General features: G+C 38.5%; 1 protein-coding gene across 2 annotated transcripts; it reads right to left on the bottom strand.

Moving 5' to 3' along the window:
- Positions 1–248: 248 nt before the first annotated feature.
- KATNBL1 (katanin regulatory subunit B1 like 1) lies at positions 249–25953 on the bottom strand. Of its 2 annotated transcripts, none has more exons than XM_039341580.1 (10): positions 25101–25953; positions 13656–13783; positions 11233–11273; positions 10182–10464; positions 8266–8384; positions 7577–7627; positions 7407–7496; positions 6634–6723; positions 2717–2810; positions 249–1454 (listed from the first exon to the last, which is right to left on the bottom strand). In XM_039341580.1, exons 2-10 carry the CDS (start codon positions 13767–13769, stop codon positions 1422–1424), a joined length of 915 nt encoding a protein of 304 aa, XP_039197514.1. In that variant the 5' UTR covers positions 13770–13783; positions 25101–25953; the 3' UTR covers positions 249–1421. The 2 variants fall into 2 exon arrangements, with proteins under 2 accessions (XP_039197514.1, XP_039197512.1); XM_039341578.1 differs by having other exon boundaries at positions 24706–25456.
- Between the last annotated feature and the right edge of the window lie 206 nt (positions 25954–26159).

The raw sequence follows: 26159 nt of genomic DNA, 5'->3' as shown, positions 1-26159 counted from the left end.
AATCTTAGTTTGGGATTTAGCATAAAAAAAATGAGTAACTTTGCTAGCATGCTACAAATATTTCAGTTTACATTTTGGTGCACTGCTTGCACTTTCTAAATTTTTATTTGGAAATATCTGTTTTCCAGTTATATAAAACACAGGTGCCATCTTAAAAACACATCAAGTTGTTTTTCAGTTCAAATGATCAAGTATGCCATAGCAGATTGTCCTAAAATGTCACAAATAACCAAAACAAAGTACAGCTGTAAAACTTGTACATGAGATGTACTGCATTTATTGTTTTTTAAAAAAAGCAGTGTTAAGTTAGGAATTTGACCATGTGGCATCTACGCCTGAAAGCTTTGCAGCAACATTTGTTAGAAGAGGTAGCAGCTGTGCTGTTAAATCTGAAACACACAAGTCTAGTCAGGCTGTAAACATTTCTAGGAGTTTTAAATATTTGAAGAACAGAAGAAAAGGTTCTGAAGTGGGAAAATCTGAACTTAAAACAGTAACATTAGTACATTTACTAAGCTGCATGTAATTCGAACTATAAAGAGTAGAATATATTAGAAAAAGTATTAAAATGCAAGATATACAGAATCACTATTCTGTTCACATCTACAGTTAGCTTTCTCAATGTTCTATATTTTAATACTCTTACAATTAAGTCATACAGGTATTTAAGTAGTCAATTTAGTGGAAAACCCCACTTCAATATATTTCAGTGTGCAAAACGTTTCAAAATGATTTGTACACAATTTGTGTAAACACTTTGATTTTTTTTTCAAAGGAATTTCCATCCCTCTTTATAGTTATTTAATATATTGGCTATATATATGATACCCTAATATATTGGCTATTTGCAATTCTAGTAGTTAAGGCCTCTTAGCTAGATGCAGTTTTTCAGTAGTGCAACAAAAATAGTCTTTAATATTTTGATTAATATAGCAGACACATTTCAGAAATTCAGTACATCAAAACTCAAAATTTGTAACATATCTGAAAATACATTTTTACAGTTATAAGAAAAACATGATTTAAAAAAACTTTATGGCAAATGGTCTTTTGTGGTTCCTAGTAATGGTTTTCAATTCTGTCTTCACAATTAGGTATTGTTCTATCATACAGTTATGTAGAAGAAACACTTTCATGATTTCACCAGGTAACTGAAAATATCCCCCAAGTGCGGCAAAGGCATACATAGAGTTTTCATAGTGCACTTTCACCTCACTGAAGTAAAAGTTGCTCCTGTTAGAATTTTTTCCACTTCAATGTGAAGCAGATGGATATTTAGTGTTTGCATTAAATAGTCCAATGGTCCAGCCTTCTTCTGTCAAAGACAGTTCTCAGAAGAGGAATTATTTGGAAAGAGTATCTTGCTTAGTGTTGCTGTTGACTGACCCTGTTTAAGCACACAGCTTTGTCCTTCAGGTATATCAATGCAACTGTAACAAATAAGATTCCACACCCTAAAAAAAAAAAAAAATAGAAACAGTAAAACACATTAATTCCAAAAGTAATTCATAACACCAAGCCTCTCTTTGAATGCCAGCCATAATATTTCAACTCCCAGAATGCTGGCTGAGGAATTCTGGGAGTTGAAGTCCAGACATCTTCAAGCTGCCAAAGTTGAGAAACACTGCTTTAGCAAACACTGGCATGTTTATCTTTATTCTTACTCAGAAATTTCTTTGTAGAAATATAATACAAACACTGACATTTGAGTACAGGATTAAAAAAAAAAATCAGAACATTTGAAGTATTACATAGGAACTGTAGTACATCATGGTTGGTTTACTTATACACGGCCAATCAGTATATTTCATTAATAAATTATAGTTAAACAAACTTGTAGTTTTGCATAATGTATTAACATTAGTAAAATATTTTGGTAACTCACATATCCTTTAGTTCCTGTTCAGGTTTTAATTAACACCTATACAACAGCAAGTAAACTGACCTAGAAACATAACCTTTGACATACAAAAAATATCCCCCTGTATCTCCCATTTGATGCATTAAACAACGAAGTATAAACTGGAGTTCTTTTCTTTAATTTGCTCAGATAATCATTTCTCCAATTATATTGAAAGTTCTATTTTTGTATTTATGTGAATGTATATAGATCCTCATTCCTAACTTATCTATTTCAATTAACAAGGTCAGAGTGAGGGGTAACTAATGCAGAGATATTAGGAGACAAAACTACATATATTTCTATCCTTGGGTGTATAAATAACATACACTTCTCAGAGCCTTCTGTCTGCAATACATGAAAAGCAAAGATCGAGATAATAACCAGATAAAATAATCAAGGAAAAGAGAGAACGAGGAGCAAACATATAAACCAGATTCAATTTCTATCTCAGTAATGACAAGAGGGGAGAGGCGTGAGAGGTTTGTTCAACTAACCCAGTATCTGTCTGAATATGAGTGCATTGATACTGTGTATACAAAAAAAAAAATACTACTATTAATTCCAAATAATTAACCTCAAACAGTAACTCAATAGGCTGTCTTCAAAGTTACATGATGGGGCTTCAGCTCATGCAAGGGACACCCCATCTCCAATATAGCTGTAGAGAATCTAACTCTTTAAATGAGACTGAGTATCACAGCAAGAGAAGGGCAGAAGAATATAACTTGGTACATTCCACTAAAAATTAAATTATATATAATTAAGAACATAAATTAATTTCAAAAATATATTATCTTCAAATAGATATGTTACCTTTGCTATATTACCCGTATATCCTGGAACCAAAGTAAGATGGTTTGCTTGTTTCCACAATATACTTAATTGTTCTTTTAAAATCTGAATATTTCTGAAAAAGAAAGCCAAAAGTATGGAATATCAATGTAATAAATAAAGAACAATCAGTGTCTCATGGTATCTATTTTACCTAGATTTCAAATACTGTATATGACCAATTGTACCTTTGATACGTTATTGGCTAATGCAGAAAAAATGTTTTTAAATAATTTTAACTGAAATTTGAGATGGCCATTACACACATTTTATCAACCTTAGAGCAGGTTTCAACTTACGTTCTACAATTTTTTTTCTTGTACCATGCTGGAGACTTCAATAGATGCCATACTTTCAAGATCAGAAATATATTATTTCTGTAGGAACAAAAGCACTGGGTGCTGTCAGCTAAGACAGGGCTTTTCAACCGATGGTACAAGTACCACTGGTGGTACGTGATCACCTGACTGCCTTCCTCCCTCCCGCTCTGCTCCTTCCCAGCTCACTTGTTTGTAGAAAACATGCTGCTTGGCGGTAGCCTGCACGAACCCTACCGAACGTGCTCTGCAGGAGGGTGCGCGAAGAGCGCAGGTGCAGACCAAGGCCCCGCCCTCCCCAGGGACTCATTGTGCAGTAACCGGATTGACTTCTCGTGCACGCAGGTCAGTGGGATCCATATCGCCCTTCCCTTCTCTCTTAGTTCACAACAAGCGCTAGCCTGATAGGACACAGAGCCGTCTACTCCCTCGGCAGGAAGAGGTTTGAGACAGCAGGAAGGGGTTTGAGAGTGCTCGCGTCGCGGCCCTGAGCACCAACATCACAACCGCCCCTCCTTCTTTTCCACCTTCTCTCTCTGTTGCGGCCTTACTCTCTTCCATCTTCTTTTCCCCCGCGAGTTTGCGATACCCCTCACGGCCCTCATGTTGCCTCCCGGAGGACTCATCCCGAGGCAGCAGGTGGGAATCGAGGCCGTTTTGCTGACGCGCGCCAGGCAAAGCCAATAAAACACGGGTGTGGAGGGAGAAATGCACCTGCTTGACTCCCTCCCCCCACTGTTTCACAGCATTTAACCCTTCCCCAGTTCCGCGATGGCCAGCCTACCTGAAGGAAGAGTGACTTGGTGGCGATGCGGGTTTGTCTCCTTCCTTTGGAGGAGGGAGAAAAGCGTCGCTCTCTTCCTTTGGGCGGGTGCAAATGTAACTTAAGAACAGTGGTAATGCGGCCAGAAATGGGCATCTCTCAACAGCGCTGGGGAGAGCTATGGGAAGAACGATGTACACGGAGAGGATCGGGGAACCTGGCTCGAACGCTGGACCCCGGTAGGGGGAAAATGACTGGGAGAAGTAGCCGGTTCGTAATGTACATGCCTGAAAACGGGAGGTGAACCGGTGACATCCCCGCCCTGCCCTGGGCACTCTCCTCTGCCTCTGCGTGTGCACAGGCAGGGCCGTGATGTCAGGCAGGGCCGTGATGTGTTGCTGCCTGCCAAAACCAGGCTTGGGTCTGGGCAGCGTAGCACAAACAATGGAAGGAAGGAAGGAAGGAAGGAAGGAAGGAAGGAAGGAAGGAAGGAAGGAAGGAAGGAAGGAAGGAAGGAAGGAAGCTGCAGAGCTGCAGCCTTCCAGTCCCGTGAGCGTCCCTGCGCCGTTCGGCTGTGGTCCAGGCCTTGCATTCATTAGCTGTTTGGCGGCTGGGAGACAGAGCCTTTCAGCTTCAGGCTGCGCCATCGGCCCTTGGCTCCCTGCTGCGGCCTCGCGCCCATCAGTTCGGATGCTAAGAGTAGGAGCTACTCAGTTGTTCGTCGGGACGCCGATGCGGCCTCCTGCCCATCAGCAGTTTGGTGGTTAAGAGTAGGAGCCACTCAGCTGTTTGTGGGGACACCCACGCGGCCTTGCGCCCATCAGCTGTTTGGCAGCCAGAAGTCGGAGCCACTCAGCTGTTGGTCAGGACGCCCACGGATCTGACACCCACGCTGCCAGGTAGAACGGCACTGGTTGCTGGTCTCCTTTGCCTCCCCGCACGTCGTCCACAACCCCTCCCCCGCCCGTTCATGGGGGCTTGACAGGGAGAGAGGGAGGGAAGGAGGAAGGGACAAAGAGGGAGGTGAAGGAAAGGAAGGAAGGGATAATGGGAGAGAAGGAAGAAGGGACAAAGGGAGGTGAAGGAAAGGAAGGAAAGAAGGAAGGGACAATAGGAGAGAGGGAGGGAAGGAGGAAGGGACAAAGGGAGGTGAAGGGAAGGAAGGGACAATGGGAAAGAGGGAGGGAAGGAGGAAGGGACAAAGGGAGGTGAAGGGAAGAAAAGGGACAAAGAGAGGTGAAGGAAAGGAAGGAAAGAAGGAAGGGACAATGGGAGAGAGGGAGGGAAGGAGGGACAAAAGGAGGTGAAGGAAAGGAAGGAAAGAAGGAAGGGACAATGGGAGAGGGAGGGAAGAAGGAAGGGACAAAGGGAGGTGAAAGGAAGGAAGGAAGGAAGGAAGGAAAGGACAATAGGAAAGAGGGAAGGAGGAAGGGATTAAGAGGGAGGTGAAGGAAAGGAAGGAAAGAAGGAAGGGACAGTGGGAAAGAGGGAGGGAAGGAGGAAGGAACTAAGAGGGAGGTGAAGGAAAGAAGGGACAATGGAAGAGAGGGCGGGAAGGAGGAAGGGACAAAGGGAGGTGAAAGAAGGAAGGAAGGGACAATGGGAGAGAAGGGAGGCAGGCACCCACTCCAGTCCCATCTCAGAGACCCACGGATTTCCCCCCCCCCAGGCACCCAGCAACCTGAGTGATCAGCTGGCCTCGCCCCCGGCCATTGATCACATGATCCTGGGACACTGTGAACGTCATAAATATGAATCAGTTGCCAAGCATCCAAATGTAAATCACATGACCCTGGGGATGCTGCAACAGTCATAAGTGTGAAAAATGATCATAATTCACTTTTTTCAGTGCCGTTGTAACTTCAAACAGTCACTAAGCCAATTGTTGTAAGTCGAGGACTACCTGTACTTTCTCATTTTTTCCTTTTGGGGGGGGGGTGTCAAGTTTTTGATACCTTGCTGGGTGAGTGGTGGTACTCAGATATTGCCTTATCCGAAAAGTGGTACAATGGGTGAAAAGGTTGAAAAGCCCTGAGCTAAGAAATCCTGGTTGGCCTTTTCCAACATGGCACCTTCTTTGTAGAATACCTTTCCACCAGAGATTAGATGGGCCCTAACTCTACTGGCTTTTCACAAGGCCCTAAAAATTTGGTTTTGTCCAGAGCCTGGGGACCTGGAAGTGAGATGGAGTTCATCTCTTGGCTTTGTTAATGGTTATTTTATTTGCTTAACTGCTGTATTTTTTTATTTTATGTAATGTATTTGTTTTTATCTATTTTATTGTAAGCCCCCCAAAGTTACATATATGAGATGGGTAACTATATAAATCAAATAAACAATTCTATGTGCATCTTATATTGACAAAATTACTTTGCAATTGTTATTCAAGTTAATTATTTTTTTCTACCTTCAGCTTCACATATCAAAAAGCATAGATAACAGAGATTATTGAAGATTAGGGAAGAAAATCTACCATGAGTCATAATTTCTAGTTCTAATAGAAAAAAAAGTTTTCTCCATTTTTATAGCAGTTTTCAGTACTAAGTGAAAGGGAAAGATCTGTATGATCAAACTTCTTAATACTGTTTAATCTGATCATTTTTAGAATTGCTCCCAACAGTATGCTCACAAAATCTAGGGTTTTTTTTAATCAGGAAAGTTTTTAGTTATTCTTACTACTACTACTACTACTACTACTACTACTACTACTACTACTACTACTACTACTATTATTATCATCATCATCATCTAAAAGTTTAGCAGTCATACTAAAAGTCACAGTGTTTAAAAAGCTGCAATGTTTAAAAAGGGTTACTTACCCATCTTCTATCTTATCCGTATGGATAGAAAGTTGTGACCACCATCTCTTAATCACAGCCTGAAGCCAATTTAAACCAACAATTACATATCTAGGGGGGGAAAGAAATCACTATGAAAAGCTTCATTCTGAAAACAGCTTAAACATTGGCAAAATATTCCTTAAAACAGTTGCAAACTACTAAGAAATTTTTCAAATCAGGTTTTTTTAATGAATGGAAAAAACAAGCAGAATAAATCTTCCTAATAATGTATTCAGTGTTTTTTTTTTTCTTAGAAGGCAAAATATCTGAGTTATATGGGTATAATTCAACCAACTTATAATTGGGAAACATTTTTTCCAAGTCATTCTGTTCAGCAACACTGTTTTTGATTTCCCCAAAATCTTTTTTATCCAAACAGACTTAAACAACTGAACTAACAGAAATTGCTTGATTTTAAATATATAAATAGTAGGAGGCACATCTTTAGCATCAGTAAATCAGGCTGAGGAAGACTAAGTGCAAATATAAAATCGTTGTAGATCTGATGGCTTTCTAGCATCCCTTACTTTAACCCATCCTGCCTGGGATTTTGGAATTTATAGCTCAGCAACATTTGAAAGGCCACACGTTTGCCCTCCATGTTAGGACAATGAGACCAATAAAATCACTGTTGATCCTACCCTTGACATGCAATTCTGTGTGTTTATCAGGAATAGCAAACTACAAAAGGTAAAGATTAACTTTTATTTTTATTCTCTAAATAATTACATAATATTTTTAAAAAAACTTACTCTTCAAATTTGCTTTTAAGCATTAATTTTATTAATGGTAGAAGGTCTACACAGCAACCAACAGAAATATAAGGTTTTTCTTCCTGTAAACTGAAACAAGGCATTATTAGTATGTCTAAATATACATAACATATATTCAATCAACCCCTTCCTCTAGATTTTTCTTTTACCTGCTGGTAAGGACAGGGAGACAATCTACAACTACTCCTAGATCTTGTATCCTGGAAACATAAAAATACACCATTAGTCACTGCTTTTTACATACATTTCATAAGACAGTATCTAAGGGTAGTATATTAGGAATGGCTGAATATTATTACATTAATTTATGCAAATAAAGTCTGTGCATAGTAAACCTGTGAAGAATTCCACAGGTTTAAAAATTATGGTCTTGCATTCCATTATTAATTATCCCATTATTATTATTATTATTATTATTACATATTCAGCCAGATGTTTAGACTGGACTTGATATTTTTATTTACCTGGAATATGTAGATGTACTTGTTTGATGGTGTTAAAGGTATCATTGCAGTATATAAGCTGTTCCAAGTAAAACTATGTTTTGCAATTGACTGTTATTTTGTCAAATGATACACCAGTATTATTATTATTATTATTATCATCATCATCATCATCATCATCCAGATGTTTAGACTGGATTTGGCATTTAAGTCCACTGTTATTGTTATATAAAATACAAATAACACTTCCTGGAGGGAACACCCAATCACTAAGATTAATGCATTGTTTCCATCCAGGCTCTTCTTTGTAAAAAGAATCCTACATATAACCTCCCCCCCCCCATACACACAATATGACTTCAGTTCAGCTAGCAGCAGTCTTCCAAAAACTTTACCTCACTAAATAGGCTACAAGTTCACTTATACTTCTCCTCTTCCAAAAGGTTAAAGCTACATTCAGACGGAGATTTCTACTGAAGAGAACTTGGGCCATTGTATCATGATCTTCAGAAACCTAGAAACACAAGAACAGTCTAAGTGTTATGAGCCAAGACCTATGATTCTATGAATTTTCTATCAGCTGAGTCTATTAGAGCTATTTATATGCAGCTCCGCACAAGTTGTTTAATGATAAATAAATATTCTTCCAGAACAGTATTTCTGTGAATGGAAGCAACTGTTGCTCATGGAACAGGAGGGATGATTTCTATGCCTGACAGAATGCTCATGAATGGATTTTTTTATTTTATTTATTTACTTAAGATTTAAAAATGCATGATTCCAGACAACTCAAATGTTCTGAGGTCAGCTTGTTGTTGAACTTTACCTACAGAAGCTTGACTTTATACAACAATTGTTTTTTATACATAAAATAGTATTTGTGAAATCTATTTTAAGCCCATGTTTAATGCATTACTCTACAAATAATACAAGAGGTTGTTGCCAGACATTGCTCTAATTTGCATGTTCCTCTATAGTATGAAGGAACCAAAAAAGGTTGTTGCATTAGCCTACTGGACGAATAGTAATTTATGTAGCCAGCACGTTCTGTCCATCTTCTGAGAGAAAGACAGAATGTATCACAGCATGAGGGCCTTCTTTCCAGCAGTGATAATTAATACAGAGTTACAGAAAAGGAATGGAATGGAAAAAGCATTTGCATTAGATTTTCAATTACAAATTTGTTTTATTCACATTGAACTATTTTCTGCATGTTACAGAAAATACTATTTTCCAGTAGTTATATAGTTATAATTTTTGAATAGTGCTCTAATCTTGGTGTATTCTGAATACTAAAACAGAAGAAATCAAACATAATAAATATATCAGTAGTTTACCACAATCATATTAAAGACCAAAAGATAGTTGAAATAAAGTTATTTTTCAATGAGAGCAATATCTGAGCCATAAGCATCTCTGGGGAAGATGGTTCTGAACCTGGAGGTTATCTTTACGCCTAGCCCAACCTTTGCACTTTGGAGGACTTGGATTTTCAAAGGTCCCATTCTAGATGTCCAGACTGGATAGACAGAATCCTGTTTAATAGTTAATCTTGATATATCCCATATAGGGCTTCATAGTTAATGAACAACATGCTGAATTGGGCCAGAAAACATACTCTACTGACAACCAATGTGGCCAGGGCAGGAATAATTCTGCTGTGGAGAGTTCTCAGAGTTGCTATATTTTGCACCAGCTGAAGCTTTTAAGTTGACTTCAAAGGCATCTCCCCATAATGCACATTGAAGAAATCTGATTATGCAGTGATATGAGCCTATGTTACTATCATAAGGGCTTATAGGTCAATTTAGGGTGCATCAGGCAACACAGCCTCCAGTACCACCTGCTACTGCAGCAAAAGCTGAGGGTTCAAGAGAAGTTCCAAGATACAGATCATCTCCTTTAGGAAAACATGATTCTGGCTAGAACAACTATCAGGGTTAATGTTCCCAGATAACTTAGATGTTAATGTACAAACAGCAACACAGTCTCAGTAGGATTTAGTATGAGCTTGCTTTTCCCCATCTGTTCCCAGACAGCCTCTAGATCTTGCAATGTTGAGTTACTATATTAAATAATTTTGATATTAATAAAATGGATTATATTCAGTTCTATAATTATGACTCACTGATACATCTTCCCCCTACAGTTCTCATAATCCCTACACCGAAGCAAATTTGGGTGATAGGTGGTCTATAGCAAAGAGTAATCAAATCCCAACATAGACAGTAAAACAGAGGAAGGTAAACAGAATTCCAATGGCTTATATTCTGATTCATAAAATTTTAAAAATATAAAATGTTTAATTTACCTCTGAAAAAAATCCACTGTATTTTGATGAAGGACTCTCTGTTTGAGACTGGCCAGCCTCACTGGAGTTCAGTAAGAAAGTACGACCATCAGGAGGCAATTTGGCTGGCAGGTTACCTGCACAGGCTAGTTCATTTTCCTTATTTGCCATGTCACGGCCTCTAACTTTAGGGAGCTGTTTCTTTTTGAAACAAGGCTTTGGAGAATAGTAATGAGCTTTTCTTCTACAATATACTACTTTGAACAGAGAATGGGGGCTGGTTAGAGTTTGTCCAACTGTTGCTCTGCAAGAAAAAGAAAGTTTATTTAACATCTGAATATAAAACATCCAACCAACGTGGATGCAATCTTAGAATCTTTTGTGCCAGAATGTCATCTTGCATTTACTATGAGAATGCTATTAGACATGAAAGACATGTTTCAAATCTGGCGTGGAAAACACTATTTGAAGCATTACCCCCTAAAAATGTCTATGCTCGTATCTCTCCCCCAGGACATAAAAAGTTGAGGAAAAATGAGAATAGATACAGCAATAAAAGTATTATATTGCACCATTACGTCTCTGTAAACATTTGCGCAATAAATTGGTCCAAAAAAGATTGGCATTATTTCTGACCAATTGCTGTATATACCTCAGCAGCCACAAACAGAGACCCCTGGAATTGGAACTGTACAAGCAGTTTCGGACAGTTAATTATGTTTCCTTCTAGTCAACCACCAAACAGGTATTGGTGTGGAAATTAAATTCCTTATAGGCAAATTTACATGACCAGGAGACTTCCTACAGTGTGACAAATCAGTTTTATCAGATGCCTCTGACATTAGGACAATGCTATTTTTAGCCCAATTAGAGATGAGCACCAAGAGATGGAATGAGACCCAAAAAACTGTTTCACGATGCATGCCAAAGATACTAACAGCATTTAGTTCTAAGTGACCTGGACAAAAGATGCCCTCTTTCAATAGTTTCAACTGATTATTTAAACCAGAAGGATTTCTGTTTCCAAACACACTAGTCTTCTTTTCTCACAATCAACCAAGGTAGCTCTTACCTGCTTGTGCAAGAAGCCAAATGTTTTGGAGATTTCTTATCCTAGAAATAAACATTAAAAATGTTACATTAATAGCAATACCTTTCACCCATATTTTTAAATGCATGTTCACTTAGTTTTGATTGTATTTGGAGAAAATCACTTTAGTTTTGACTTCAGAAAAGTAAAATTACCAATGGCAACTCTGACTATTTAACTGAAATACAAGATATTATGACATCCATAAGGACAGAAGAAATTATGACATCAGAAGTATGAAAAAACATTGTACTACAATCAGAAGTACAATGTCATTTTTGACATTAGGAAAAAGTCTCACTAAAATCATTACATAACAATTAATAATTTATTGCATTCTATACCAATGGTTTAAAATATAGCAAGTGGCATACTTCAAAATATCAATTTAGCTAGTATTTATTGTATTACTAGATGACTGAATAAATAGATGCTTTAATATTTAATATTCTGATCTGTAATATAGTGTTTTCACAAAATAGCTTCGCTCAAAAGGCCTTTTATCAATATAAGCAACATTTTGTAGGCCACCTTTATATTCACAACTTAATTTACAATCTGTGTAGTATGGACATTTTGAGATTAGCAAAATTGCATTTTAACTTCTACAACAGCACTACTGCTGAACGTTCAGAATCTATAATATAATCTATAATATGGGTTTCAATAGTATAAACTCTTTCCATTTCTGGACTTTGGGGTTCTATTACTTCACATATTTGGATTCATTAACTTTTCAGAATATTAACCATGAATTGAAGAAATATGTAGCATTGTTATAGTACAATAAATTATTGGGGGAGGGGAAATGGAATGCAGAAAGGAAATATTTTAGAAACTTAGTTAAGCATTGATATATTAATGATTAATATTTGTAGTTTGGGAGAATTAAGAATCTCAAATAAACTTTAACAGGAAGTGCCAGCATCCAAGCCTATTTGTTCCCAAAATATTTCCAAATTTTACTACCATTTTCTGTTTCTTTTTTCTATATTTCCATTTTTCTCTAGCATACTTTACAGTTCTGTAATTCAGAAACTTCAATTGTAGAATTAACAGTTATCATTTTTTATAATCTATAATTGTTAGTGAACATAACTCTGCTGAGGTTTATTGCTACTGACAGAAGGCAATTCTTTTTTCTATATATATATTCCTACTATATATTCTATATCATCTCTCTCTCTCCCTCTCCTTCTCTCTCTCTCTCTCCCTCCCTCCCTCTCCCTCTCTCACCCACGGGTAAGCCAATTATAAAAATTAAACATGATAAAATTTCAAGGGTCAGCTTATTTACGGGAGGCACATTTTTCATGGTATTTTGGTTAACAATTTGAGGGTCATCTTATCTGTTAATGGGCTGTTCCACAAGAATATATATTAGTTGCATCCACAGAAAATATCAAATCATAACAAGTGAGTTTATGTATAATTCTAAGGCAAAAGATTTTACTATAGTTTAATGTACAAGTAAATCTGTTTTACCAGGTAAGGCTACATCTCAAATTTCAACTAATCCCAAAATAAACTGTATTCCAAGTCTCAAAGTGAACATGAAGACTAAGCTCTGATGCCTTTTAGAGAAGACTACCAAGGCTGAGCAACAAAGAATTGAGGCCTTTGAACTATGGTGCTGGAGAAGACTCCTGCAAGTCCCTTGGGCTGCAAGGCATTCAAACTGGTCAGTCCTAGAAGAGATCAACCACGACTGCTCTTTAGAAGGCCAGATCCTGAAGTTGAAACTCAAATACTTTGGCCACCTAATGAGAAGGAAGGACTCACTGGAGAAGGGCCTAATGCTGGGAAAGATTGAGGGCAATAGAAGAAGGGGACGACAGAGAATGAGATGGCTGGATGGAGTCACTGAAGCAGTAGGTATGAGCTTAAATGGACTCCAGAAGATGGTAGAGGACAGAAGGCCTGGAAGAATGTTGTCCATGGGGTCGCAATGGGTCGGACATGACTTCGCAACTAACAACAACCACCAACATATGCTTCATTTTCTCAGAGATAATATTTCACAAAGCATTTGCAATATAGATATGTCAAAAAAAAAAAATCTTTAAAGCTGAGTTCTGATGGCTTAATGGACACAATAATCTCCTCTTCTTGATGTGGTTTGTCAATGTTTTCTTTCAGGATATTTTTCTTCCCTAATCTAAATCCCTGGATTTCTCCACAGGTCTACCATTCAAGTAACCAACCAGCACCAGCTATTCACTCCTATATCCAAGTCAAATCAATTCACCTGCTGCTATCTAATAAGAAGATTAATGGTCCTTTATAAACAGCAGCCCTCTCACAATATACATTTACTGAACAGTAAAATGATATGTATTAGCTTTTAAAACTAGTGTTCAAATACAAAAGGTAAGATTTAGACAAATAATATACGAAAAGCTTACCTCCTTCATATTCTCACTAAGGGAATGAGAGCTCCTTTTCTTAGGGAGATCAATAGGACGACCCTCAATATATAACAGGTTCCGTTTTCTATCATTTTGAGCTTCAGATGCCATAATCTCCACAATTCCTAATTTTGGAGACAAAATTAATTTACAATCTTAATATTAATTATGTTTAGATCAAGATGCTACACATAATTTGGCAGAATGCACATACATGCCAAAGTCTATAAAACTGCACAATGAAAGCAGACGACAAGCTTATCACTTCTAATATGCTCACATTTAAAAAAAAATATCTTCCCATCAGTTATTACATCTAGTAAATTTATCTGGAAAAATACAAATTAATTATGCAACAGCAATCATTTAATTTTAAAATATCTACCATGGTTTTTAAAACAAAAAACCTTCCTGTACTTAAGAAATACTGTTTGATCTGGGGCCTTAATTATAGAATAACCTATAGGAAAAAATAAGAATATCCCAGCTTGCCTGAGATATACAATCCACCATTAGCTGGCAGAAATAAAACAGTGCTCTGCAGCTAAATCAGTACAAGTAGTCCTCAACTTACAATATTCATTTAGTGACTGTTCAAAGTTGCAACGGCACTGAAAAAAATGTCTTATGACTGTTTTTCACACCTACAACTGCTGGGATCAAAATTTAGATGCTTTGCAACTGACTCATATTTATAATGCAGTGTCCCAGGGTCACGTGATCACCTTTTGTGATCTTCTGATAAGCAAAGTCAATGGGAAGCCAGATTCACTTAACAGTGTTACTAATTTAACTGTAGTGATTCACTTAACTGTGGCAAGAAAGATAAAACTCACTTAACAAATGTCTCGGTTAGTAACAGAAATTTTGGGCTCAATTGTGGTTGTAAGTTGAGGATTACCTATACTACATGCTTAATAATCCTTTCCCAAAAGAGAAAGCTGGAACTTGGGAAATACAAGTGCTGATGCAGAAAAGTTACTTTTAAGTACCATTCATTAGTACAATGTTAAGAATTCGATTAAATTTGGATTCAGCACACGTCTAAACTTTAACAATATTTCACATGTTTCTGTAATATTGCTTATAATACTGAACAAATCTGTCTAAAAAGCAGTAAATTTATGGTGAAACTTCTGTAAATGTTGGATTATAAAAACAATTTTCTTTTCAAATAGCTGCAATATTGTAAAAATATTCCCAGGCTATTTAGCAGCTTTTCCAGATTTTATCTCAAAGGAAAAAAAATATTACTTTAATTTCACATTTTGGGTAATACAGAGAAAGGATATGGTAGAATCTATATTACAGTACGGTCTAAACTTGAATGTTAAAATAGAACTGAATAACCTGCATAGTATTAAAATTATGGTTAACTATGTATTTTTACTGATTATGCATAATATTGTAACCAGATCACACTGTAGATTGTACTGTGCACTGAAATTATTCTCTACATATTTTAAGATATAAAATTTTAAACCCTAAAAGCTATTTCTTAGATTTTATTGTAAACTCCAGCCCCCTTTAACCTAATGTTATAATATGTAAGAGCCACTTACAGACAAGGTAGAAGCTTCGGAATATTGAGCATCAATAAGGAATTAGGTCAGTAATGCTGAACCTTTTGCTCACTGTGGCAAAAATTCAGAAAATGCCTAATTTGACTCTGCTGGCCTGTCACCCCTCCGCAGAACAAAAATTATTGCATATTTATTTATTTATTTATAGTGCAAACATGAGGTGCTATGCATTATATAAAGAAACATTAAATGGTTACAAACATGAAATATAAGTAAAACAACTAATTTCCAGAGTTGTGCTTTGAGAAAGTTGTTGTCAAGTGTTGGTAGTGACATGTCAACTTTGACATACACATCATAGGTTTGAAATCAATGAGCTAGACCAGCGGTTCCCAACCTTTTATATACCCCACACCCCTAGAACGCTTCTGATATATTCTCACACCCCTTACAAAAGTTCAAAATAACAGCAACAAATTATGCATATACACTATAATTTTGAAAACCCAAGTTTTCGCACCCCCAGGTGTTGCGAGCACTCCCGGTTGGGAACCCCTGAGCTAGACAAACTGTAGCACATAACACTGTTAGGAACATTTCTGGTGATGAAACAATAATGAAATAAAGCTGCAAACACTCCCCCTACCCATCTCCTCTGCCTCTCCTGTTGCAAATTTCCTCTTCCCCTCTGCTGATTGCTGCTTTCCTATTTCCATATATAAAATTAAAACCACTCCCAGGCTGTGGCACATCATGTTTCCACTGCAGCAAAAGCCCCTTTAATCCCATCACAGCCAAAACAATGAGAAAGCCTTCACCTGTCTTCATAAAGGTTCATCTAGGGCAGGGCTGTCAAACTGCCGGTCCACGGGCCGGATGCGTCATGCCAAAACTGCGCCCACCCCATTGCCAGCAATGGAAAAAAAGTCGTGACATGTTGCGACACGTCACATGACATTGCGAGTTTGACACCCCTGACCTAGGGGGTAGCCTTAATGAGGAAACTTTGCTTTAGGAGATGAGAAACTGCAGGAATTCCATTCTAATCAAGAGTGAATCCTGCTTATCACCTCCATAGCATTCACAATTCAATTGTCTTGCTACAAAAACAAGACAACACAATTTTTGCTTTATAATAGAAAACTGTTATCTCACTTCCCCAACACCTGTACATGAATCAGATCCCTAGTTGTTCTGCCTCTCAATTCCAACATATGTAAGAATCTCTACTTTTCTGTTGTTTGGGGTTCTTCCCTCTTTCTTGGAAAGCAAATATCTACTGATCATAGCAATAAACATGGTTCTTCTCCTCAGCATTGTACTCCTTTCTTCACCTCCACAATCTTTCACTGGATATTTTTCAGGCAGGAGGTAAATATGTATTGTGAATCCTGCACATAGCAAAGGATAGACCAGGATGCCTTAAAAGAATCCTTTCTAGCTCTGATGGTGAGCAACACAAAAGCTTGGTGAACTCTGACCCTGAAATCCCTACATGTCCTACAGCAGGGATCCTCAACCTTGGCAAATTTAAGACTTGCGGACTTCAACTCCCAGAATTCCTCAGCCAGCAGCTGGCTGAGGAATTCTGGGAGTTGAAGATCACAAGTCTTAAAGTTGCCAAGGTTGAGGACCCCTGTCCTATAGCACTAACGTGTGACTGACAGCATACCTAGCTGCAAAATGCAGGCCCAGATTTTCCCCTCACTCTGTCTCTCTGAATTGTACTAATTATTATTCATTGTGGGAGCTCAATAGTGACTCTTGAAATATTTTTTCCTTTACAGTTGAAGTCTGAAACTTCTGTCATTCTGCACTATTTAGATTGTAGTCCACTCTTCATCTGTGTTAGAAAAATAGTCACCAACTATGCTCCTGATACGGGTTATCAGCCAGCAAACATCCCACCAGAAAGTAGGGGGGAGAGAGGTAAGTTTACTCCAGTGGGTAGCTGCAAGACCAACATCTCCGTTACTAAAAGACATTAGAGATTAGACAACAATCTAGGGTGTATTTGAGCATTATACTATCATTATGGTTAGAATGAAAGCCAAAAAGTTAAAAACAAGTTTCCAAATAGTCTTGTGTTCCTTTTCTCATCCCCTATTTTTTGCAATGCAATTTTTAAACTACAAGTCTGAAAAACAGGATAGACATGTTTCACATAGAAATCAAACATGTTATAATACTGGAGGCCATCTGCTTTATTTAAGCTGAGGAGATCAAGTAATCAACTTAGCAGTTAAATCCACAATTTAGCTTTCATAACACTATAGTATCTGAAATACTTGAAGTAATTTGATTTTTTTACCCTATTATTTTTACATTTTCAAATCTGGCTTAAGTACCATAATTAAAGGACAAATGATAAAAAAATGTATCCTAGCATTACATCAATAAAGAACACAGCCATCTATGGTCTGTTCCCCAATGCGGGACACTCTAGTTGTATTAGGCTTCAATTTCTATAATCTCCCAGAGAAGATAATGGGACAATACCAGGTAAGGGAAGACTGGCTTACCTGTAGCATATGGATTGGCTGATGCGCTTTAAGGACAGAATAGCCTATACCAATAATTCCCTTAAACCTATATTACCAAGCAATAACATATACATACTCCTCCCCCCATGATTACTTATCACTGAAGCCTTATTCTCCCCAAATCACAAACAGGTAGGTAGCTTGTTCTGCCACACATTACTCATTTGTTGCATATGGTCTCTTCCACAGTACATACAGCTATTCCTAGTCATTAACTAAGACTTGTCTAGTCAATCTACTTAAAACTATCAGTTATTACATGAGTAACCTACCAGATTTAGAGCCTATGTTCACATCTGAACATAGTAACACATTTGCAGCCTACATTCACATTAAATTACTTATCTGAAATGGATTTTTGAAACCACTTCTTTGTGTAATTAGTTTTGCAAGCTACTAAGTTGTTTCAGGATGGCACTTTAGCAATCTCACTTTCTCATACAACAGAATAACTACCAGAATAGTTAGGTAAAGTCATTATTTTACAATTACTTAACAGTCATTAAATAGTTGAAATTATCTGCAAATTCATAAGCTTGTCTTTTGTTATGTAGATATACCCCATTTTCAGAGTCAACATGATTAGCATTTTATGTATAGTCATCAATATCATAAAGAACAAGTTGAAGATCTTTTTTCAACTATGATTTTGATAATTTAATATGATTTATGAATTTAAGACAGAAGGAAAGCAATAAGGAAGGAAAATCCCACACAGATCTTTTTCTCCCAGGACAAAGGTATATAAAGTAACTATTACTTGATCAGAACACTTTAACACAATACTGCCAAAATATTATATTTAATAGCCTTATAGGCTTTTCCAGACTTGATAAAGACTGTAGAATTATAAGAAACAAAAATATTTGCTTCTATTTGACAATGTTTACTTGAAACACATTAGAACTTTAAAAAAGATGTTTATCTCTTCAATTCAGAAGTTTCCTTGCTTTATTACTTTACTTCAGTAAGTTCTTCTGGCTTTCCATAAAGCAAGCAATGTGGAGTCTTTGGTGCTCTCTGAGAATGATTGTTTGCTTGCAGTCATTTCATTATCCAACTAGGTAACATCATTAGTTCACGTGAGTGTCAAGTTTGCTCCCTATTTATACAGACTAGCTTGCCTTATAGTGTTGATGGGGATGTGGTTTTCTCTTTGGTCATTCCTTAATTGGGGTATTTTTTGCTAGATTGTTTGCCTGGTATTAATCCCTGCTTATCTGGGTGCTGGCTACTAGAGAAAATATGTACTGACTGTTTTGTTTCCTTCTTAGCTTTATATTGGAGCCACGGTGGCACAGTGGTTAGAATGCAGTATTGCAGGCTAACTCTGCCCACAGCAGAAGTTCAATCCTGACTGGCTCAAGGTGACTCAGCCTTCCATCCTTCTGAGCTAAAATGAGGACCTAGATTGTTGGGGCAATATGCTGACATTTGTAAACCGCTCAGAGAGTGCTGTAAACAACTATGGAGTGGTATGCAAGTCTAAGTGCTATTGCTATTGCTGCTATATTGACTTTCTTGAATGGTATCTAAATAATGGTTTATTTCTGTGCCGATTGATGGCTGGTTTGTCTGAATGCTAAGTTTCAGAAATTCCCTAGTGTTTTTGGATTTAGCTTGGTCTACTAGGGGAAAAGTAGCATTTTCCTCTGGAATTATGATAGTCTGGAATTATGACATACTCTGAAAGGGTGCTTTTCAGCTTGTAAAGCACTTCCAGACATCACAAAATGATGCACCACCATCCCCTTGGTCACGTGATTGCAATCTGGGTACTTGGCAACCTCCTCACACTTACAACCAACTGCCAAGTGCCCTGTGATCATGCGATGGCCATTTCCAATCTTCTCTGCCAGCTTCGTCAAAGTCAATACAGAAGCTGGCAGGGAAAATTGCTAGCTGCTACTGCCTGGATTCCCTCTTGTCTCTGAGGGCTGGCTGAAAGAGCTGCCTCCTAAGGGAAACTGAGCTCCCTTTGATGAGGTAGAAAAACAGAGCTCTAATCCTGACGGTTTGAGCTCTGTTTCTGTACCCCGCCAAAGGAATTCTCTTTTGGCATGGAGAGGAGCTGAATTCCTTCAGTGGGATGCAGGAAGCTCAAATCCTGAGGCAAGAGAGAGTCGAAAACCAAACAGAGAGCGGAGAGGCAGTCCAGTAAGGTAAGAAGCGAAGGGTATCTCAGGCGGGTGGGGAGGCCTGGAAGGGGCCATCCATGAGGATCTCTTTGTTCAGGGGCTGAAAATCCTCCATAGATTTTGACAAGGAAGATTTTCAGCTCCCGAGCTTCGAGGCAGTGTGGTAAGGAATGATCCATGGGATGCCTCAGGTTGGGCAAGGCCCTGGGAGGTCCAGTGCAGGTCACACACAAATATATCTCCACTCAGCAGGGACTGAAAATCCTGCTTAATGACCACAACCAGGAGTCCCGTCAGATGGGAAGCAACGTGGCATTTTGCTTAACAACCACGTCACTCAACAACCTACATTCCAGTCCCAGCTGTGGCTGTAAATTGAGGACTACCTATGTCTCACCACTATGGTATATAAAATTTGTCACTCTGTAAGGTTTCTTCCATTCTCTCACCTATTTTTAAGTCAGGTGACCTCTTCAGTACCAAAAGTGTTTTTTGGGGTTTTTTTGGGAAATTCTAGGAGGTAGAGACATGCACTCCCCTCCAGACACTAGCCAGTCTTTGCCACAGCAATTCCTCTTCCATTGTCTGATGCTCCTGAGATCCTTTCATAATTGCATTCTTTCTCCTCCATCCTACCCCCCATCAATTCTCTAATCAATTTCTCTCTAGGTTTTTAATGAGGTAGAGGCAAGCAAAGCAGAAGTTAATTTGGAAAAATAGAGGGATATATTTCTGTTATCCCATGCCACAAAAATTAGTTACTTGCAGTTTGGTATAATGGTTAGACATCAGGCTAGAAACCAGGAGACCATGAGTTCTAATCTTGCCTTACATACAAAGATGTTGACTCTGGATTAATCACTCTCTGTCAGCAATAGAAAGAAGGCAATGGCAAAACACCTCCAAAAATCTTATCAAGAAAATTGCAGGGAATAGTCTCTGGGCAGTCACCAGGAGTAATATATTTATTACATATTCACACAGTAATTTATTAAATTTATGTCACCCAACTTCCAGCAGATAATTCATAATTATGTCTGCCTCCCTCCCCTCTAGGGTTATTTCCGCTTTGTTGTCTTTCCATGTATTTCTTTATTTCATATATTTTTAACTTGGGAGATAGAATGACTCAGCCAATTCATGAGGCAGGCCCCTTTGGCAAGAGACATGCTGGGGGAAAGGAGTAAAGATGGGGCAGAGGATAGGGAAATCAATCACCTTCCCATTAACAAGTAGTGAGCTCACACTCTGAGTAAAATCAATCAGCAATAATTCATAACAGGTGCAATAGTGGGATAGGGACTGGCAATAGGGACAGCACATTTTATGCCAGCATTGTCAACTCAAGGATGTGTACAGAGTGCTTTAATCATGGGAAAAAACACAGATATTTTAACGAGAGCCACTTGCACATTATCATTAGTTCTTGTGATAGTTACAATAAGGTATGAAATATTAATGTTTCTTCATGAAATATATAAAGCTTAAAGATATCAATTATTAGATTACAATTTTCTAAAAAAATGTCAAAAGTAATTCGACAAACTCCTGAAAGAGAACAAGAAAAATTGGTATCAAACCTAAATTATTTTTCTACAGAAATGAGAAAAAACTGATTTTAATCTGTTAAACCATAAGGAGAAAGAGGATTTCACATCCTCAAATTCCCTCCCAATACTAGCTAATCCTACCCAATTTATCTTTGTTTCTAATACAGCAAGTTTAATTATTACTAACTTCATTAACATTAAAATAATTGATTTCTACTCTGCATTCCACAAGCCAAGTGACTTGTGCATGTTGTAGAGGATGCAAACAGTTTTGATTTTAGAATCTGGAATTTGTTTGTTCCTTCTTCCCATCAAGCGTGGGACAGCTCGTAGTACAACTACTCCTTGTACTCCATAATGCCCAATTTGCATGTCTGGAGACTCTGACCATCTAGGACTTTGCTCAAAAATAAAGCAACTCTCTTTTTTCCTAGTTTTAATGAGTTGGATTGCAAAGGAGTTCAAATGATAGCTATTATAAAACTTTAGTTCAGTGAAATTTGGATTATTTTCTCATGGACTACACAGTTTTTTTAAATGTTAGCTATTAGAATGCAAACCCTCAACAGTATACCAAAAGAATTATCATTACACATTGCAGTATGCTGTAATAATGAAGATACTTACCAGCAACTTTTATCAGTATTACACAAACCTTCATTTATACCATTTTTACTTAATAGGGCATGTTTCAGACTTAGTAAAAATGGAGCATATCTATTCACCTCTTATAATGAAACAGAAAGTTCAGTTAGCAGAATATGCTATCCAGGTTTATCCAGAAATCCACTGTGTTCAATGTAACTTATTTTTAGGTAAGAATGACAGGACTGCATAGATGATCAAAAGTCCCATTGGACTCATTGTCAGATAAGTACAAACAGAACTGCAACACCAATTTTCTTAGTAATCTGAATATCTAAGGGGTGTTACTATTTTCAATTCCAACATAATACTTCACTTTTCAAAACAAAACCGTTTTGTTTGGCAGCACATGGCTGATCTCAAAAACCAAAGCAGGATCTGAATTGGTTAGTACTAAAATGGGATACCACCAGAACACCAGGGCTGCACCTGCAAGAATGTATCAGGAATACTATATGGACATATCAATGAAGTCACCAGTAATTGAGCATTGCTTTGTAGCTGAACAAGTCACAATGGTCTGATTCACACAAAATGGTAAGCTACAATGACTCAAATCTTTGAGATGACAGAAAGCAAACTAAAAATTATATAAATGAAATAATCAGATAAAAAAGGGAAGTCCACATTGCATGAATCAGTCAATATCTCTGTATATACAAAATGTTGCATGGGGAGAGGGGAAACACAGCTAAGAAAAAAATGATATATAGGGTATGGGCTTCTGAAGTGAAGGAAAAATTATAACATGGCAAATACCCTGGGATAGGCAAGAGGTATCTAGATGATACACACACATATTAAATGTCATACTCTGGACCTACACGTAGAATTAGCTAATACCCAAACACTCTGTTCTAAAGAGTCAGTGAGGTCCAGCCAACATAATTAAAGTGATGTGGTATAAGTTCAAGCCTTGCTGTAAAGTGGCTTAAAGGATTACTTTCTATATATCTATTGCCAGTCTCTAAGATGTGAAGCAGAATAGTTAAGGGAAAATATTTTATTTGTAGAAAATCTATGCATCACCATTTGGCCCATAAGGCCATTCACAATAAGCAACCTTGCTTTTTAAAAAAGCAGTTAGCAACCCACCTGAAAACAAGAATTTACCTAAAAGCCAATAAATAATCAGCTGAGCCTCTATTATGAGAAAACTCCTCTTATGGAGCCTTTGAGGGAGGTGGTCTTATTTTATGGTACTTCAGTAACAGCTCCAAATGATCTATAGCTTCAGATGCAAGGAGGTAGTACTTTAAATATTCTGGTTCCTGAAATGTACCTAATTACCATTTTCCAACAAAGCATATCCTCTTGAATTTGTTTGTTATTTCTACCTCTTGGTCGTTTTTCTCTTTAGGATACATGATCTCTCTTTTAGAGACCAAGAGGGAATTCTGGAGAGAGATATAATTCATATTCTGCACTGTCATACTATCACTATTGTAGGTATGGTTTATTTTTTTATTTGTATCTCACCTTTGTTATTTTTACATATAACCCAAGGAAGCAAACATATCCAACACATTATTTTCCTATTATTGGCCCAAAGTCACCCAGCTGGACTTATATGACTAAGGCCAGATTTGAACTCCAGTTTTCTAGGATGATGCCTTAACCACTAGACCAAACTGGCTCTTTTTATGACTTATCCCAGCATCTTTATTGGCAATGCTGATTGGGCTTGATCTGCTGGGATTAGTAATTTAGAAACATTTAAGATTTATAACTTATCTTTAGTAGCATTTCCACTTTGATCTCTCACTATTAAGCAGACAAAATCCATCTGCAGATACGTCTTCAAATAACCTTAAGTTAGCTAGGGGCTTTTATCCTCTACCAAAATTACTACTCAATTGATTAATAACAATATTTTCATATTTAAATTCTCAACATCAAGGATCCACATGTGCATTTTTTGCTTTGGAAAAAAAGATTTTGGACAGAGTGGAATTTTGCAATACAGAGAGGTAGCAAAATTTCATAAATGATCAATGGATGTGAAAAGTCACACCAATGCAATCCTAAGCATGCTTACTCCGAAGCTAATTCCATTCCATTCAGACAAATAGGACTTCACTCTTGTTAAGTGGCAGAAAGTCAGCTTTAAGAGACTCTGGGCATCCAAAGTCCAGATGCTTTTGTGAAAACAAAGCCAAGTAGTCTGAAAGAAAACTAGAATAATTAGAACCATTTTTCATTCTTCAGACTTTTCAGCATGAGAAAGACTTAACACTGATGGTATTAAGACGTTTCTCTATTTCAAAGCCAAACCTGAGAGAGAATTCCTACCGGGGGAATCTTTCCTCCAGCAGCCCAGGGCAGGTGCAACCTTCCCAACAAGCACCACTTAAGGGGGTGGTTCAGAGCAGGTAGAGACTAGCCAACTTCATATCCCCGCCCAGGAACACTCCTGCCAACAGAGTCAGCAAAAGATGGGCCTTCTTGCTTTGAGGCGCCCAGAAAAATCACCCCACACCAGGAAGAGCAAAGAACGGCGATCGCAGAGAAAAGGGCGCCACCGCCACATTCCCAAACAGCAACCCCGCTTTACAATCGGAGCCCGGCCTGCGTGGCCAGAGCGCGGGATGCAGCAGCGTGGCCGCCGCCGCCCCTTCGAGAAGCGCCCGGCAACGGCGTTCGCTCACCTGCTGCCGCTCATGGTCCAGCGCGCCCAGGGGTTCAGCCGCTGCCCGGGCCTCCAGTGCCAGCCGTGGAATAGGCAGCAGCGGCGGCGGCGTCCTAACACCGCGGCCCACTCGCCGTACCCAGCAGCGCCATTCAAACTGCGGCGCGTTGCATGCTGGGACTGGGGAGTCCGGACAGGCGGGACTGTCAACGAGACACCGCCGTTTCTCTCCCCACCTCTTTCTCCGACGTGCTCTCGCACCGCCGTCAGATCTCGGGGCTGTTTCTGGCTTCTGTGGCTTTCAGCGTGCTTGGCAGTAATGTGTAGCACAGCCTACACTTCCCCTCCCCACCTTTACTCTGCGTCTGGTCTCCTCCTTCCAGGTGCTTAGAAAGCCATAGAAAAGGCGCTTGCCTCTTGATTTTCGTGCTGTAGCTCTCTAGTCCACAGGTATATCGCTCTATCGGATTGCCTGAACTGGAAGTGAATGGCTTGGCAGGCAAAAAAAAGGAGGCTCCTCGGCTACTTTGGTAATCCTGCGGTCAGACTGGTTCGAAAGCCTCTGTAAGTCGCTGCCAATATGTGTTGCTTCTCTTCAGCGTTCCCTTCCGACCTTGCCGGTGCCCAGTGTTCTCACTAGGCTAGTTTGCATTTTTTGTCTTTAATAGTATCACGTTGCAGTACTTGCTCAGCGTAGTGGATGAGTAATCCCCATACACTGAGGCGAAGCCTGGCAAATTCTTCCCTTCCCCCACATTCGTCCAGGCAGCCAATGCAGAATCCTAAATTTAGGGTGGCAGGAGAGCTCATACTGACTCCAAAATCCAACGGGGTGAGGGTGGAGAGAGAGTGAAGACACTTGCTGAGACTGGCCTAACTGGTTCTCCTAAGTACCTCCCTTGGTCCTGACAAAGGAGGGGGGGAGAGCTGGGAGATGTGAGAGGAAGCACCTGGGAAAGAAAAAGAGGAACAACATCTGGAGCAAAGGGAAAGAGGTACCTGAAAGATGTGAGCAAGATGGTGACTGGAAACTGCCATTTAGTTTTGGTTTCCAAGAAGAGAAGTGAGCTGAGGAAACCCAAGAGAAAGAAACTGATAGCAACCATGCTGAACTTGTAAGGGAAGAGAAAAATTACAACTCAGAACCAAGAAAATCTCCAGGGATTGGAGAATAAGAGATGGAGAGAGTCAATTGCTTGAGGCTAGTGATAAGAACAGGGATTTCTGGCTGAAGGTGAGAGAAAGCATCAAATTATAACCCAGTAACTTCTAGGAAGTCAATGGAGCTAAGAGGAAAAGTTCCTAATACTTTGACGGAAGGTTGCAATCTATGGGAACCAGTAATTAGGGTTTCCAGGCAGAAAACTCTTCTTCAGAAGGTATGTAAAAATTTCCACCAAGATCTTAATTGAGGTTATTTAGAACGTAATATTATGCTACAGAGTGCTATTTCTTTCATCCTTCCAAGAATTT

The sequence above is a fragment of the Crotalus tigris genome, unplaced genomic scaffold (genome assembly GCF_016545835.1).
Source record: "Crotalus tigris isolate CLP2741 ecotype Arizona unplaced genomic scaffold, ASM1654583v1 scf7180000017771.5222438, whole genome shotgun sequence".
Taxonomy (NCBI): domain Eukaryota; kingdom Metazoa; phylum Chordata; class Lepidosauria; order Squamata; family Viperidae; genus Crotalus; species Crotalus tigris.
This window is presented reverse-complemented; position numbering and strand designations above follow the sequence as displayed.